Source organism: Pteropus alecto, unplaced genomic scaffold, assembly GCF_000325575.1.
Source record: "Pteropus alecto unplaced genomic scaffold, ASM32557v1 scaffold105, whole genome shotgun sequence".
Lineage (NCBI taxonomy): Eukaryota > Metazoa > Chordata > Mammalia > Chiroptera > Pteropodidae > Pteropus > Pteropus alecto.
Window position 1 is genome coordinate 7,640,108 of NW_006436294.1, and position 14,215 is coordinate 7,654,322.

At 59.9% G+C, this 14,215-nt stretch overlaps 1 protein-coding gene across 1 annotated transcript in view; it reads right to left on the reverse strand.

The window, feature by feature from the left end:
* Positions 1–12,858: 12,858 nt before the first annotated feature.
* The window catches only part of TMEM249 (transmembrane protein 249), a 2,037-nt gene continuing 680 nt past the window's right edge, over positions 12,859–14,215 (reverse strand). Inside the window, exons 2-5 of the mRNA XM_006913052.2 lie at positions 13,979–14,073; positions 13,676–13,871; positions 13,437–13,522; positions 12,859–13,142 (exon numbers count right to left, since the gene is read on the reverse strand). Of these exons, the coding sequence (XP_006913114.1) occupies positions 12,957–13,142; positions 13,437–13,522; positions 13,676–13,871; positions 13,979–14,073 (563 nt within the window). The 3' untranslated portion in view covers positions 12,859–12,956. The remainder of the gene's footprint in view (positions 13,143–13,436; positions 13,523–13,675; positions 13,872–13,978; positions 14,074–14,215) is intronic.

Here is a 14,215-nt window from a genome sequence, read left to right on the forward strand (position 1 = left end):
CGGACAGCTCCTGGGCCCGGCCTCCTGCGCCCGCGACCGCCTCTGCCTACAGCCGGGCCCAGCCTCTGGCTTTTAAAGCCCTGGAGCTGCAGCGGGGGGAGGGGAATAGGATGGCGGAAATGATTGCGCTGGGTCGGGCCCGGCCTGGGTCTCCTGGGAAGGGTCCTGGGGATGCCGCGGCCCCCGCATTGTGAAGTTCCCTCGGGCGGCTCCAGGAATGGAGGCCCAGCGGTCCGCGGCATTGCCGGGCGTTGGGAGAGAGGCGGAAACAGGCCTGGGACCCACGACCCCAGGACTCGGGATCCTTCGGGAAGGAACGCAGGGCGGACCCAGTCTGGTCCGGGCCGTCTAGCTCTCGGCCAGGGATCTGCGGGGCGGGTTGGGGAGGCGGGAGGCGAGAGAGAGAACGCTGAGACAGCGGAAGCGCAGTACGGAGGTGCTGCGCGCGCCCTGTGCCGCAGTGTCTCCCCGCCACTGGGTCACCCGGGCTGACCCCGTGCCCGCGGGAGAGGCCTCCCTCCAGGCTGTCTCTCTCCCAAAGGGCGGGTTTCGAGAGCAGCGGCGACGCTGCAAACGGGGCATGGAGGTGGAGAGGGGCTGCCATGCCCTTGCTCCCGAAATACGGCTTCGCCGGTGGTTTTCCGCCCTTCCACGCGGCTGCATCTCTCCCCGGAGGCCCCGCAACCAGGCAGATAACCCTTCCCGCGGCCGCCCGCCCCGAGTTTGCAACCCAATGACGTCAGGCCCAGCGGCCAATGGCGGGGCGCGATAGTGCGGGAGGGTTCCGGGCCGCACAATGGCCGCGAGCGGGGACATATGTCCCCAATTAGGGCCTGGCGCCGCCATTGTCCCTTCCCCCGCCCCCACCCGGTATTTCGGGTCCCTGCTCTCGGAGCGCGCCTCCACGCGGCCCGCTGTCGCCCGGGACCAAGGTCGCGGGACTGGTTCCGGGGAGTGTCCCGGAGCGGCCGAGCCGGGAGCGCGTGCAAAGCGGGGGCGCGCGCGCATCCGTCTCTGCACGCGGTGACCTTGTGCGGGGCTGCACCGCGGGCCCGCGGACAGCGCCTGGAAGCGCGCGGCGGGCGGGCCACACTGGGCGCGCGTGCGGGGGCGTGCCGGGAGTGCTGAGCTCAGCCCCCCGCCGCCGCCTGCCGGAAGCCCGACTTCCTCCCGCATCTCCGCCCAGGAGCCGTGCGAGGGTGGGAGTGAGCGAGCCGGCTCGGGGCGGGGACGCGGCGGAGACCACAGGCCCGCTTTGTGCCAGAGGCCCCGGTCGTGGCAGCAGCGGGATATTCATCTTGCGTGGCAGTTGCTCCCGAGGGGAGCCGGCGGGGCGCGGCCACCCCCTTATCGCAGAGCCGCAGCCGGCGAGGCCCGCAGTGGGGGCGGGGAAGGGGATCCCCCTCCGCCGAGCCGCTCGTCCCTGCTCCCTCCCAGGGGGTCCCGAGCTGAGGCGCAGCCGGAGACTCGGGGGCCAATTAGCATTTTGATTGCGGGACTGGGGGGCCCATCTGGACCGAAGCCTAATTACTGGGCGAACCCTCCAGGCGTCGGTGGGATGTGCCAGGCGCGGCCCCTTCACCCTGTGCTCCCTGCCTCCTCCCGGACAAGCCGCCCCCGTCTCTGCTTCCTGACTGCATCCTGTCTGCCTCCGTTAGTCCAAGTCACCTTGTTGCTCTTCAGTCCCAGTCACCTTGTCCTTGTGCTTTAATTCCTCCGGCCCCTCCCCTCATTCTTCCACTCCCCTACCCTACCCTTCTGTCGTCGTCCTTTGTCCCCGCTTCTTCACCTCTCCTGAATTGCCCTTCTCTCGTCTCTTTTCTCTATCCGCTCGATGTCCGCGTCCTTGCCTCTCTCTGTCAATTTCCCCGCCCCTTCGACCCCAACCCCCTTGACGGATGGACGAGGCGGCAGAGTGCGGACACATGTGTCCCACGCCCGCTGCTCCCGACGGGACTTTTCCGGCAGCCCTGGTTCGGGCTCGCTTCGGTGAGCTCGCAACCCCTCGGGGCACCCGGCGGGGAGGGGCAGCTGGGCCCAGGCCTTGGCCATCAGTCCGAAGCGGCCTACGAGCGCAGCGCACATGCGTCTGGGGCTAAATTACTTGGACCTCCTTGCCTTGACACTACCCCCCATCCCAAGGCTCCTGTGCCCCAGTTCTGGGGTCCAGCTAGGAGAGGCTGGGAAAAAGAGGAATTCTCACGCTTTTGGAAAGTTTCAGTCCTCCCGCGGAGGCTATCCTGAGTCCCTCCCACTGAGAGCTGGAGGTGTGGGGGCTTGGCGGCAGGAGAGGAGACTGGGGTCCCCAGGCAGGTCCGTTCTGGCCCCCAGCAGCTGCACGGGTTGAAGAATACTGCAGTGCTCTAGACTTAGGGACTGTGCTTGGCCTCCGCTACCCCCAGCCTCTCCGCCTCAGGGACTCCGTTCCTCAGTCCTGACTCACGGTGTGGCAGGCCCAGCCCTTTAACCAAGTGAGACCTGAGGGATGGAGTGTTGGTCCTATGTCCCTCTGCCTCCTTCTGCCTCTGGGCGTGCCATCTGCAGCTCTGGGAAGGTCCCATGTTGCTGAAAGGCCGGGCTTTAAGGGGGAGATTCCCAGTGTTGTGTGCCTACCTATGGGCCCTATGGCCACCTTCTCACTACTGCCCTTTGCCCTCGTGGGGCTACAGCCCAGCCTAGAGGGTCCACACCTGGACATCTCCCTCCCTGGCTGCCAGGATCCCACCTTGGCTAGGAGCCTCCTTTGGGCTGGCTATTTGGCACCCCAACACCCCCGGCCTGCTACTGCGGAACGGATGATGGCATGTTTTGCCTTCCTGAAAGCCAGTTGGTGTCCTGGGTGCATAGTGGGTGGCCCGGGACCTGCTGGTTCCGGCTCAACTCTGTTTCCCATCAGTGAGATGGGGCTCAGTGCCCTGTGCAGCTCCTCCCAACCTGCAGCTCAGAATTCAAAACTCACCGTGCACTTGAAGCCTCCCCCTTAGTGCTGGGGCCCTGCCCTCCCAGCCACAGCAGGGTCTGACTGTCTCAGTGCTTTGTCAGTTAACAAGGACTTGGAAATGAGGGTATGTTTGGAGCTGTTTCTGCTTTTACTTTACAAACCTGTAGTGAACACTGGTCTGTGCTCTGCAGGGTTTGTCCAAGGCAGAGGCAGCAGACGCTGGCCTCTGTGCTCCTGGAGCCCACAGTCCAGCCCAGGACACAGATGCTAACCAGAAAGACAAGTGGACCAGGTGATGAGAGCGAGAGGAGCAAGACCTGGAGTGGAGATGGCCAGTGGAGGGCCGCTGGGGGAAACAGGCTATGCGAAGATCCTGAGGCCACTAGGGTGTGTGGGGGAAGCCCCAAGCCAGAGAAGGGTGGGCGCATGAGGAGCGGCAGAGACAGATTGAGGCTGGGGAAGAGGAAAGCGGCCAGAGACCAGGCCCAGGAGGTGATTGCTGGTTTCGGGGCCTGCGGCCGAGGAGACGGGATTATGTGTCTTTGAAGAGCAACGGGAGGCCAGCAGGGGTAAGTTGGGGGGGTCAGGTGTATTCGGGTTTGAGCTTTTGCCAGGTGAGCTATGGAGAGAGGTATCTGAGTCAAGGGCATGTGCAAGGGAGAGGTGACAGTGACTGGGGAATCTAAACCAAGTGAGGAGGTGATACAGACACAGTGTGGGGACCCTGAGTGCTGGAGTGAGGGTTTGTGGGAGTGCCAGGAAAGGGGTGATGGGCTGAAAACGGGGTGTTGAAATGCCAGAGTGGGGTAGAGGTGACAGGGTCCAGGGTGTAATTCAGGCAGAGGATGAGGTCACTGGAAGGAAGAAGAGGTCAAGGCTGAGGGGCAGGGAGGTGGAGGGTGCTCCACGCGAACGTGAGACCCCCAGGAATTCAGACCCGACGCAGCGGTGGGAGAGATGCCCACAGCAGGGGCTGGCCTGAACAGTGGGTGCAGCCTATGGCTCGTGTCAGTTTGGGCTCCTGGGGAGAGGGGGCTCAAGGCACAGCGACGGACGGGGTGGGTGCCCCACTTCCAGGGGACGAGGTGGGCAGAGACAAAGCAGGGAAGCTGGGTTTTTGGGGACAGTGGAGGCCAGGCCTGTCGACAAGCTGAACGTGGGCAGCAGAGGGCATGTGTAGGCTGAGAGTGACTTGCTCCAGGGCAGGGGTTCAGGAGGGGGCTGTACTCGATAACTAGCAACAAGCAACAGGCTCCCGGAGGGGTTGGTGGGGTCAAGGACTGGAGGCCCACCTGAACCCTGCTGGGGTGGGAACTTCAGCCCCAAGAGAGGAGAGGTTGGGCCACCACGGGACTGAAAATGTCTACTTGAAAGAGACAAGGGAAAACAAAGAGCAGATATCAAAGTCGCAGGACACATTTGCACTAAATATGACAGCAGATTGACGTTCCGCTTGTAGAGTAACCGGTACGGAGTGAACTTTGACAGAACAGAGATGCCGAGGCCACAGAGGTTAACCAGCGACTGGCACACAAGGAATGAGACCTTCCTAGGGGAGACCTGCAAACTAAACGACAAAATGCAAATTCATGACATTTAGGTTATTTTCTGATTTTTATTCTAGAAAATCTCAGATATGCACAAAAGTGCAGAGAGTCAGCTAGTGACAGGCCCCCAAGTGCCCATCACCACGTGGCATCACCAAAGACCAGCTCGGGCCAGTCTGCTTTCCTCTCTCCCCCTCCTTTCCCAGGTCCCAGACGCCATATCACAAAACACCACTTCTCTCTTGGTAAATGGAGACATGGGAGTCACAGGGGCCTGGAGGTTGTGAGCAGCCCCAGCCTCCCACTCTGAGTCCGCTCTCACGGAGCTGGGGGGCGATCGGACCCTGCCCCTTCTCGCTTTGAGCAAGGTGTCCCCTCGGCCTCCTGTGTATCTAGTGTCTCCCTCCAGCTGGCTATTGGGCCACCAGAGAGACTAGCAGAACCAAAATGGCCCAGATCCTGCCTCGGTCCAAAGATCCGACTGCCTGACTTGCTCGGACCTTCCGTCTTTTCTTTTTAAGCCTGAGATATAATTTCCGTAATGTAAAATCCCTTAAGTGTAGTGCCCGTCAGCTCTAACAAATGCATTTCTTGTAACCCACACCCCATTTAGACACAGGACACTTCCGTTCCCCTACAGGACAGTTCTTGGGAGGGAGGTTTAAAGGAGACGCCCCCCCCCCAAAAAAAAAAGAGAGAGAGAGACCAGAGGGGGAGCTGGAGGGCCAGGAGGGTGACCCCTGGGAGAGGAGAGAGAGGGTGCCCAGCAGATGGAAGGGCCAGCCTGGCCACCTGGGGGAGCCTCAGAAGCTTGGCGTGGGGTGGCTGGCAACGTTGAAATTCCTAAATATGTGGATTTTCCGTGTTCACCCTCCTGACCCCCACAGGGTTGCACACTTTCAACATTGCCCCCCACGGCCTCGGAGCATGCCCCCCCAACCCCACACCCGGGTCTCTCCCAGCTCTGTCCCAGAGAGAAGTCCTCGCCACGTCCTGTCCACCACCCCTTCACCTTCTTCCCCTCACAGGAAGTGGGCCCCTGAGGGCCACGCTTCCTCACCCGGCACAGCTGGTCACCCCGTGGCTCTCCATGCCTCCTTCCCCATCCCCCCTGCCACTTCTCGGGCTTTTCTTCGTAACACGTTGCCCATATCGCCCTCCAAGAAAGGACTTTGGCCCTGCTGCTCCACGTGGACACCATCAGCGGTCAGAGGCTCCAGGTCACAGCCTTCTAGTGGCGGCTGGCATCCAATGGCTGGTGCATGCGGGACCGCTCTGCTGGTCCAGTCGAACCGCACAGAGCTGACCTGGGAAAGGAGAGGGGGAGAGAGGAAAGCAGCTGGGGGCTGGCCTTGGCACCCCGCTTCCTCTCTGCACTCCGCAGGGCCGACCACAGCGGAGAGCCCGGAGTCAGGGTCCACGACCATTCCAGAGGCAGACAGCAGGCTGGGGTGGCCTTGCTCAGCACCCAGCTGCAGCGGGGACCCATCAGTGCTGCAGGTGGAGCACAGGGGTCCCGGGCACGAGGGGAAGGGCCGGTCGTTAGAGCTCTCGCCAGTGAGCTGGGCTCGCGCAGCAGCTGGTGGGCTGCACCAGGCGCTGGGAAGTGTGGCTGTGGGCGCAGCGGGGATTGTGGGACCGGGGTGGGGGGGGCGGGGGGCGTGGCTGTTGCTCAACTCTGCTGGAGCTCCAAAGAAAGAATGGTCAAGGCCAGAAGAACCCTGAGCGACATGTACCAAGGGAGGTCCCATCTCTGCAGGCAGAGTGCAGAGAGGGGTGAGGGTCAGGCCCACGACCCAACCGTCAGAGTGGCTGAGCAATAAAGAAACTTTCCAGCACAGAGGGTGGTCACAGCACCCAGACCGACCATCCTACCTGAAACAACCGAACAACTGGACAAAGCACGTGAAGCGGCGGCTCTCAAGGTGTCGATATCAGGCGTGAAGGACAGTGACCCCTGAGAGGGGAGACAGACAAGGTGCTGGGACAGTGACCCAGGCTGTGGCACATGTGGAAAACCCAGGCAGACTCCACAAGATCGGAGATGGAGCTGGTGCGTCTAGAGGGCCAGCGTGGCCAGCGTCCCCAGGACAGAGCTCCAGAGAGAGCGAAGCCCAGAGGCCCGAGGACCTGACGAGGTTCCCCTCTAGCCTTCAGCAGTGTGGACAGCGGGTTGCAAGCTGACAAGGTCCTTGCATTCTGTGAGGCCAACCAAGATTTGCCCGTCTCCAGGAACCCTCCTGAGAATGGGAAGTAGGAAGAGGTCAGAGACAATGCGGTGTGGAAATGCGAAGGGTTATAGCAGGGTGCGGAGGGCGGGGTGACCCTATGGAAATGGAAATGGTTAGAGTAGGATGTGGAGGTTGGGTGGGGATAATCTCATTTTAGCCAGCAAATGTCTGCTCTTACATAAAAGCAACTTGCGAAAATAAAATCGCTCTCTACTCCATCATCAGTGGACGGCGGGCCCCCCGATCCCAGCTCTCTGTCTTCTTTCTTTTCTCCATCTCCCCCCCTCCCCCGTTCCCACTCAGGATTATCTTCCGGGGACGCGCTGGACGTGGCAAGATTCACCACTTGCTGGACGCGGCACAGCAGAAGCAGAGCACTGGTCAGCATATGAGCATATGGAAAATTCCAGAGTCTGGGGGAAGCTTGAGCACGTGGAGGGTTTCCTCACTCAGGGGAAAGCTGGCATGAGACTAAGCTTGGCTCTGAGACCTCCTAGCGAAGCTTAAAGCAGGACCTGAAGGGACCACGCCGTTTCCGAGCTAACTTAAATGGCACCACCGCAGGGGCCACCTCAGAGGTGCTCAGAGGAGGACACACTCTACAACAATGTACACGGCACATCTGGCCGTGAGTGAAAAAATTACCAGGCGTTCGCAGAGCCCGGAAGAGATCACTCAAAATGAGGAGGAAAATCAGCAGCCAAAGCTGAGCCCAGGTTGACACAGGTGATAGAATCCACAGACAAGGGCCTTTCCACAGCGGCGACTGTTCCAGAAGCCAGAGGAAAGACTGAACGTGCCGAGCAGAGACGTGGGAGGGATGAAAAAAAGACCTAAGTTGGACTTCTAGAAACGAAAAATGCAATGCCCGAGGTTGTTTTTCTTTTTCTTTTTTTGAAATCCACGGGATGGAGTGAATGGCAGCTTAGACGCGGCCGAGGATCAGCAGACTTGAAGACGCACAGAAGAAGGGATGAGCCGTGAGACAGGGAAACACTGAAGGGAGTCACAGCGTCGGTGAGCTGTGCCACGGCTCGAGTGGCCGGACATACCCATAACGGGTTCCCCAAACGGAGGACGGCTGCGGGAGGGGAAAGTGTGGAAATGATGGCCAAAATTTTTCCAGGTTTGATGAAAAGTATAAACGTACGGATCCAAGAAGGTCAACAGCCCCCAAGCACATGCCATAGGACGAAAACCACAGTGAGGCGCACCCTAATCCAGTGATACGGGGGAATATCAAAAGCGGCCAGAGGGAGCTTTTTCCAGCTTGGTCCCGGCAGAATGGCGAGCGGGTGGTGAGAAGAAGGGCCTTCTGCCATCAGTGAGGTAGTGACCAGAGAATACACTGTCAACATTGACAAGCGCATCCGTGCAGTGGGTTTCGAGGAGTGTGCGCCCCTTGGGCATTTAGAGAGATCCCGAAATTCGCCACGTAGGAGGTGGGGACTCCAGATGTGCTCACTGACACCAGGCTCAACAAGGCCATCTGGGCCAGAGGGATAAGGAATGTCCCGTACCGTGTCCCGGTGTGGTTGTCCAGAAAATGTAATGAGGATGAAGATTCACCAAACAAGTTCTACACGTCAGTCACCTACGTGCCTGTCGCCACTTTCGAAAATCTACAGACAGTTAATGTGGATGAGAACTAACTGCTGATTGTTGAATAAAGATACAAAACTGCCTTTGAGGTTTGGTTTCTCGATTCTGGTTGAAATGTAATAATTGTGTGTCTTAAAGTAGTTCCCAGTTATAGAATCACTTGGAAAGCTTTTCCTAAGTACTATGCCTGTGTCCCTCTTCCCCAGCCTGTGGAGCTGCTGAATATTTTGGACAGGGCCTAAGCAGTTTGAAGTGATTTTGAAGTGTATGTAGCCTCGCTTTAGAATAACTGCTTAGGTAACTAGGACAGTGGAGATACATATGTCAGTGCTTTTACCTGCATGTTTCATTAATTCTAAGATAAACATTTTTCCAAGGAAAAAAAAAAGTGGCGAGAGGGAATAAAAAGCAGCACATGCTATGCACAAAGGAGCAGAGCTAGGATGGGGACGTTTCTCGTGGGAATAAAAGGAGCAAGCAGGTGGTGAGGCAGCAGTCTTTAAAGTGGTGGAAGCAACATATCCGCCTGGAATCCTGTGCCCGGTGAAAATACCTTTCCAAAGTTAAATGGACTTTTCAGACATACGAAAGCTGAAAGAATTTGTCACCAGCTGATCTACACTACAAGAAATCCCAAGGACTTCCTAAAACATGTAAGCAGATTCCACAGAGGCCGGGAGCGGGGGTGGAAGGGCACGGGGAAGGACACGTTGGTGCACAGCTGTGAAGGTGCCACGTGGCATTCAGTGGTCATGTTTCCTTAGTCTCCCGCGGTCTCTGACAGTCTCTCGGCCTTTCCTTCTTTTTCATGACCTTGACCGTTTTGAGCACTGGTCAGTTTTGTAGAATATCCCTCAGTTGGAGTTTGTCTGATGTCGTCTTGTGATCAGCCGGGCTTCTGGATTCCGAGAGACCGCCTCAGAGGTGAGGTGGCCGCACTGCATCGCAGCAGAGGGTCCGTGACGTCCGTGTGACTCACCGCTGGTGATGCAGACCTCGGCCACTTGGTTAAGGTGGCGTCTACCAGGTTTTTCTACTGTAAAGTTATTATTTTTCCTCTCTCCATACTCTTCTTTGGAAGAAAGGCATTGAATCCGGCCCACACTCAAGGCTTCCCCATATTTTAACAGAAGTGCGTTGAAGATTTTCTGTCCCTGTCTCATTAACGTACACCGTGTGTGTAGGGAGAGAGAACGTGCCTTTTTAGTTCACAGGTCCCTGCAGGTGGGCTCACCCAAGGAAGGACACCTGAGAGACCTCATCTGCACCTGGATCTGACTTCGATGCAAGATCCCGGACTTGAGTCTTGAGCTAAACGCTGTGACGAGATGAGACATTGGGGGTCTTGGGAGAGGCTGAAGGGGGGGTTGTGGTGGACTGCTTAGTTTCATGGCTCCGAGGTTCCTCCGGGCGGTCACACACTTGGTCAGACCCCTTCCATCTGACCCTGGGGTTGGCCACCTGACTGGCTTGGCTACTGCAACATCCTGTGAATGATGCCAGCAGAGACTTAATGGGATGGTGGCCCACGGGCGATCGTTTTCTTGTAAATCTCTCGGAAACCAACAGCAACTGCTTAGAAAGTGGCCTTGGAGGATGCGAGCCATCTTGGACATCTGGTCACCTCTGAGCTCCCAGCTGATGCAGCCGCACGAGCAAACCCAGCTCTACAGATGGCGTGGAGTGACCCAGCAGAGCCCAGCCCACTCACAGAATGGCGAGGATGAGGGAATCGTTGGCGTTTCAAGCCCTCACGTTCTGGGTGGCCGCTTATGCGGCAACAGAAAACTGAAGCTGCCTGTCCCACACCCCTGGCTCCTGCCCTCCCTCCGTGCCTCCCCAGCTCAGGTCTGCAGCCACAGCTGTCGCCACTCTCTCCCACCTTAGACCAACCGTTTGCCTACTCCACAACTACATCCGAGCACAAAGCTTTGCCAGAGAAAAACAAAAAGCCGTACTAACTGGTCCCTTAAGCTGGTACTGCACACGGCAATGGCTCAGCCACTGCCAGACAATCTCACTGGACCAGTCGTTCCAGTAAGACTTTCGCACCCAGTCTTTTTTCCCTGAAGCTGCCTCGTCTCTACCCCACCCCCTAAAACTAATCACCTTTACTCGCTGCAGTCAGGTGCAGTCAGGGGCCCGGCTGCCAGTGTCAGAAAACTCCAAACAACAATAGATGTTTTCCCCTTTCACACAGAGTCCAACACAAGACATGGAGAGTCAGCGGGGCAGCCGCACAGTCATCGAGTTCCTGCCCTTCACGGCCCCAGGCAGCTGCTGGAGCTCACCGCGGCGCATCCCAGACCACGGGAAGGAGGGACTGGCAGACAGCGAGCCCTCCCTGCCAGGACACTGGAAGTTTCACACACCGATTCTTGTGATTCTTGGATCGCATTGGGCAGGAATTCGTCTCAAGACCCCCTGAGTCTATCTGCAGTGTTGATACCCCTTTAGAAGTTAATAGACCAGAAGACTCCCCTCCGAGAGGCAGTGAGACCTCTGTGCGACCTCTCCACTCCCTCCCTCACCCCCATTCCCGCAGTGCCGCTCGGCCCCCTCCCCCGAGGCTGTTCCTGGGAGGGCCCTCCCACCCCGGTGAACCCCCATCCCACTGGACATGGGTCCCCTCCCTCCATGAGCCTGTCCCCTGGCCACCCTCTGTGTGTTGGGTGCCAGGGCTCCATCTTTGGCTTGTCTTTATCCACTGATTGTTAGAGGCCATCAGGGCCTTGGCCTAGGGGGCGTCGCATAGGATGTCGGCTCCACGTCTGCGCTCCCTTCTCTTCCCCTCGTCCCCGGTGCCTCCCTGCCTTCTCGACATCTCCCTTAATTCAGACCTCTGACTCCTCAGTCTCTCCTCCCCAAGATCCCTGACCCCAGCGCGCAGACCCGGAACCCGGACTCACCCTGAACTGCTCTCCGGTTCGTCTGCATCCTGTCAGCATGTCCTGTCTGCTGTGGCCTCACGGTGGGGCTCGGGCCTGCCCCCCAAGTGCCCTTTCTCCCTGCTTGTCTGCCGCCTTCTCCTGGCCCTTCCTCTCCCTCCCGTGTCACAGTGCATCGCTGCTTCCATTCCCATGGCAGTCTCCTATCGCAAGGACACGGGACAGACGCCAGCCCACAGGCTCGGTGCTGTCCACCTCCTGTCCCCTCTGCCCCCAGAGCTCCAGACTGCCAGCTCCTGGTATCGGCTCAAATGCTGCACCCCCAGAAAGGTCTTGCCTGACCCCTTTCTGGAGAGGCCCCACCTCCTGGCAGCATAGAAGTCAGCTCTTTAGTCTGTGCCCCCCTCACCCCTTCCTGGAGAGCCCCACCCTCGAGATCAGCAGCTCCAGGAGGACAGGAACTTTGCCCACCTGGGTGAAACCGAGTCCCCAGCCCGAAGCCTTGCTGACTGATCTAAGCAGCCTCCCAGAGCCCAGGCCGGGCACACCCTTCTAGCCCCTGTCCAGAGCTGACAGGCGGCCTAGCCCCGTGGCCCACACTCCGTGCTCTGCACGCTCCCACCACATTGTCTCACAAACTGTCCCAGCCCCTTCACTGCTGGGCTCTGCTCACCCTCTTGAGTCTTAAGCCCTCTCCGAAGTAAAAGCTGGGCACGGCCATTCTGGGGACAACTTGGGTCCCATCTTCTGGGGGAAAGGGTCCCTGCACTTGACCCATGAGTTACAAGTGCTCCCGTGGTTGCCTAAAGCAGATTCAGAGACAAGGCCCACGAGGTCCGGCCAGCCTCGGGACTAGGCTCTGAGCCCCGGTTCCGGGCAGGCCCAGCTCTTGGGGCCCGTGACCTGGGCAGTTGCACGGGGCCCCATGCTCAGAAGGGCCCGCGCTGTTTATGCTCCCGTCACCTCATGGAAATTCTTAATAACTTTTTGATGGGGGGGCCTTGCCAGTCATGTAGCTGGCCCTAGTTCCAGGGACACTCAGCTGACACTATACATAAAGACCAGGGTCGCCAGTATGGGCCTGAGGGAAAATGTTGGCCAGGAGAGCCAGGTGGACAGTGCCAGGCGCCACTCCTCCTGGGTCCCCATGGCCCACTGCCTTCTCTGCTCCTACGGCAGCTCCCAGCACCCAGAAAGCGGGGACATGCACTGGACGAGGGAACATGGGCTGGGGTCCAGCAAGCACATGGGAGCAAGCACCAGGAACTACCCCCAGCAGGCCTGAACCCTGGCCTGGGCCCCCCCTCCCAGCAACTTTGGGAGTACCAGGTCCAGGAAGCACCCTCAGGTGCAAGGCTTGACCCGTGGATGTGCCCTAGCCCACTGCTGATTGGACTGCAAACAGGCACCTGAACCAGACTGGGCCAATCAGCTTCTGAATCCTGGATTCCATTCATCAGTCAGCTCTTCTGAGCCCAGGTAGGACCAGCTCAGTACTGCTGGCCGAGTGGCAGTATGTCCCATACCTGTCTCGAGATGGGTCTAACCTCCTGGCCCTCACTCCCACCGCCACCCCATCTTCACCCCGAGGCCCAGGGAGGTGTGCACAGCGGGAGCCCTCCCCCACCCTGCAGAGAAGACCATGGCTGGGAGCAGGAGGCCACTTTACTGAGTAGTGCCAGTGCCCGCGTAGAGCGGGAGGGGAAGGGCGAGCGCAGCCCTGGGGGTGAGGGCTGGGTGGGGCGCGTCACACGTCCAGGTCATACTGAGAGCTGGGTTTGTCGTAGGCTCTGGTCTTGCGCAGGACAATGCCTGGGCTGAAGGAGGCCTCCAGAGGCCAGTGGCGGACAACGTGCCGGTAGGACGTGGACAGGCAGTCGAAGTAGTTAATGTTGAGCTTCCAGGCAAGGTGACGGCCCAGGAATTCCATTTGCTGTGGGAGCCGCTGGCAGTCAGCTCTCGCCCACACTGGGGACCCAGCGGACGCTCCGCTGCCCGGCATGGGAAGGAGGCCCCTCCCCTTGCCAGACCGCATCTCTCTTGCCCGTCACCCCCCGGGCCCTCTCTGCCCGCTCCAGCGCACAGGCTGGGCAGAGGACCGCGCTGTGTTCACCCTGTGCCTGTGACATAGCCCCACCCTAACACCCGGAGTAGTGGTCAACATCAAGTTGAACTGAGGAGGGGAGAGGAGCGAGTCTGGGCCAGGGCAGGTCGGGGCGGGACCCACCTCGTAGCGCTCTGACAGCTTCACCAGCACCAGCGGCTCCAGCTTGTGGCCGCACAGAACCAGCTGGAAGAAGCACTTTCCGTAGGCTGGCGAGGGGCACGCGGCTCAGCTTGGGGGCTCCGGGGCGGGGCTCCGGGGCGGGGCAGTGGGGCTGACGTGCCCGCCCCTAAGCGGCTTCCCCTCCCGTGCACACCCTCACCCTCTCCCTCACCTCACCCGCCGCCCGCCCCGTGCGTCACCGTCGAAGCTGCGCGCCAGGCGCACGTAGACCAGGTGCATGGGGCCCTGACACACGGTGCGGCCCTGGATGGAGAAGTGATATATGCCGCGGGTGTGGTTCAGGACCAGGCGGCGCCGCGGCAGGGACGAGATCATGATCCACAGGCCGACGCCCACGCCGTATGCGGGGATGCCCCAAGTCTCCTGTTTTTGCACCTGTGGGCGCCGCCAGGCCCTTCTGAGCGGGCTTGGGCGGGGCGCCGAGAGGCAGGTCCGGCCCCCAGGGGAGGTAGACCGTGGGGGGCGGGCCCAGGAGCTCAGACCTGGCCCACGAGGCCGAAGCTGACGAGGAAGAGGCAGACGACGAAGAGCAGCGTCCCCTTCCACAGCGTGTCCAGGTAGTACTCGAGCACGAAAACTGGGGACGGCGCGGCGGGGCCGCGTGAGGATAGGCGGCCCCTGCTCGCAGCCGGCGGTGACAGTGCCAGGGCTCCAGCCTGGAACAGCCCGCCCCACGCAGGGCTCACGGCCGCAGTCAGCGTCCGGCCTGCAGTTCCTGC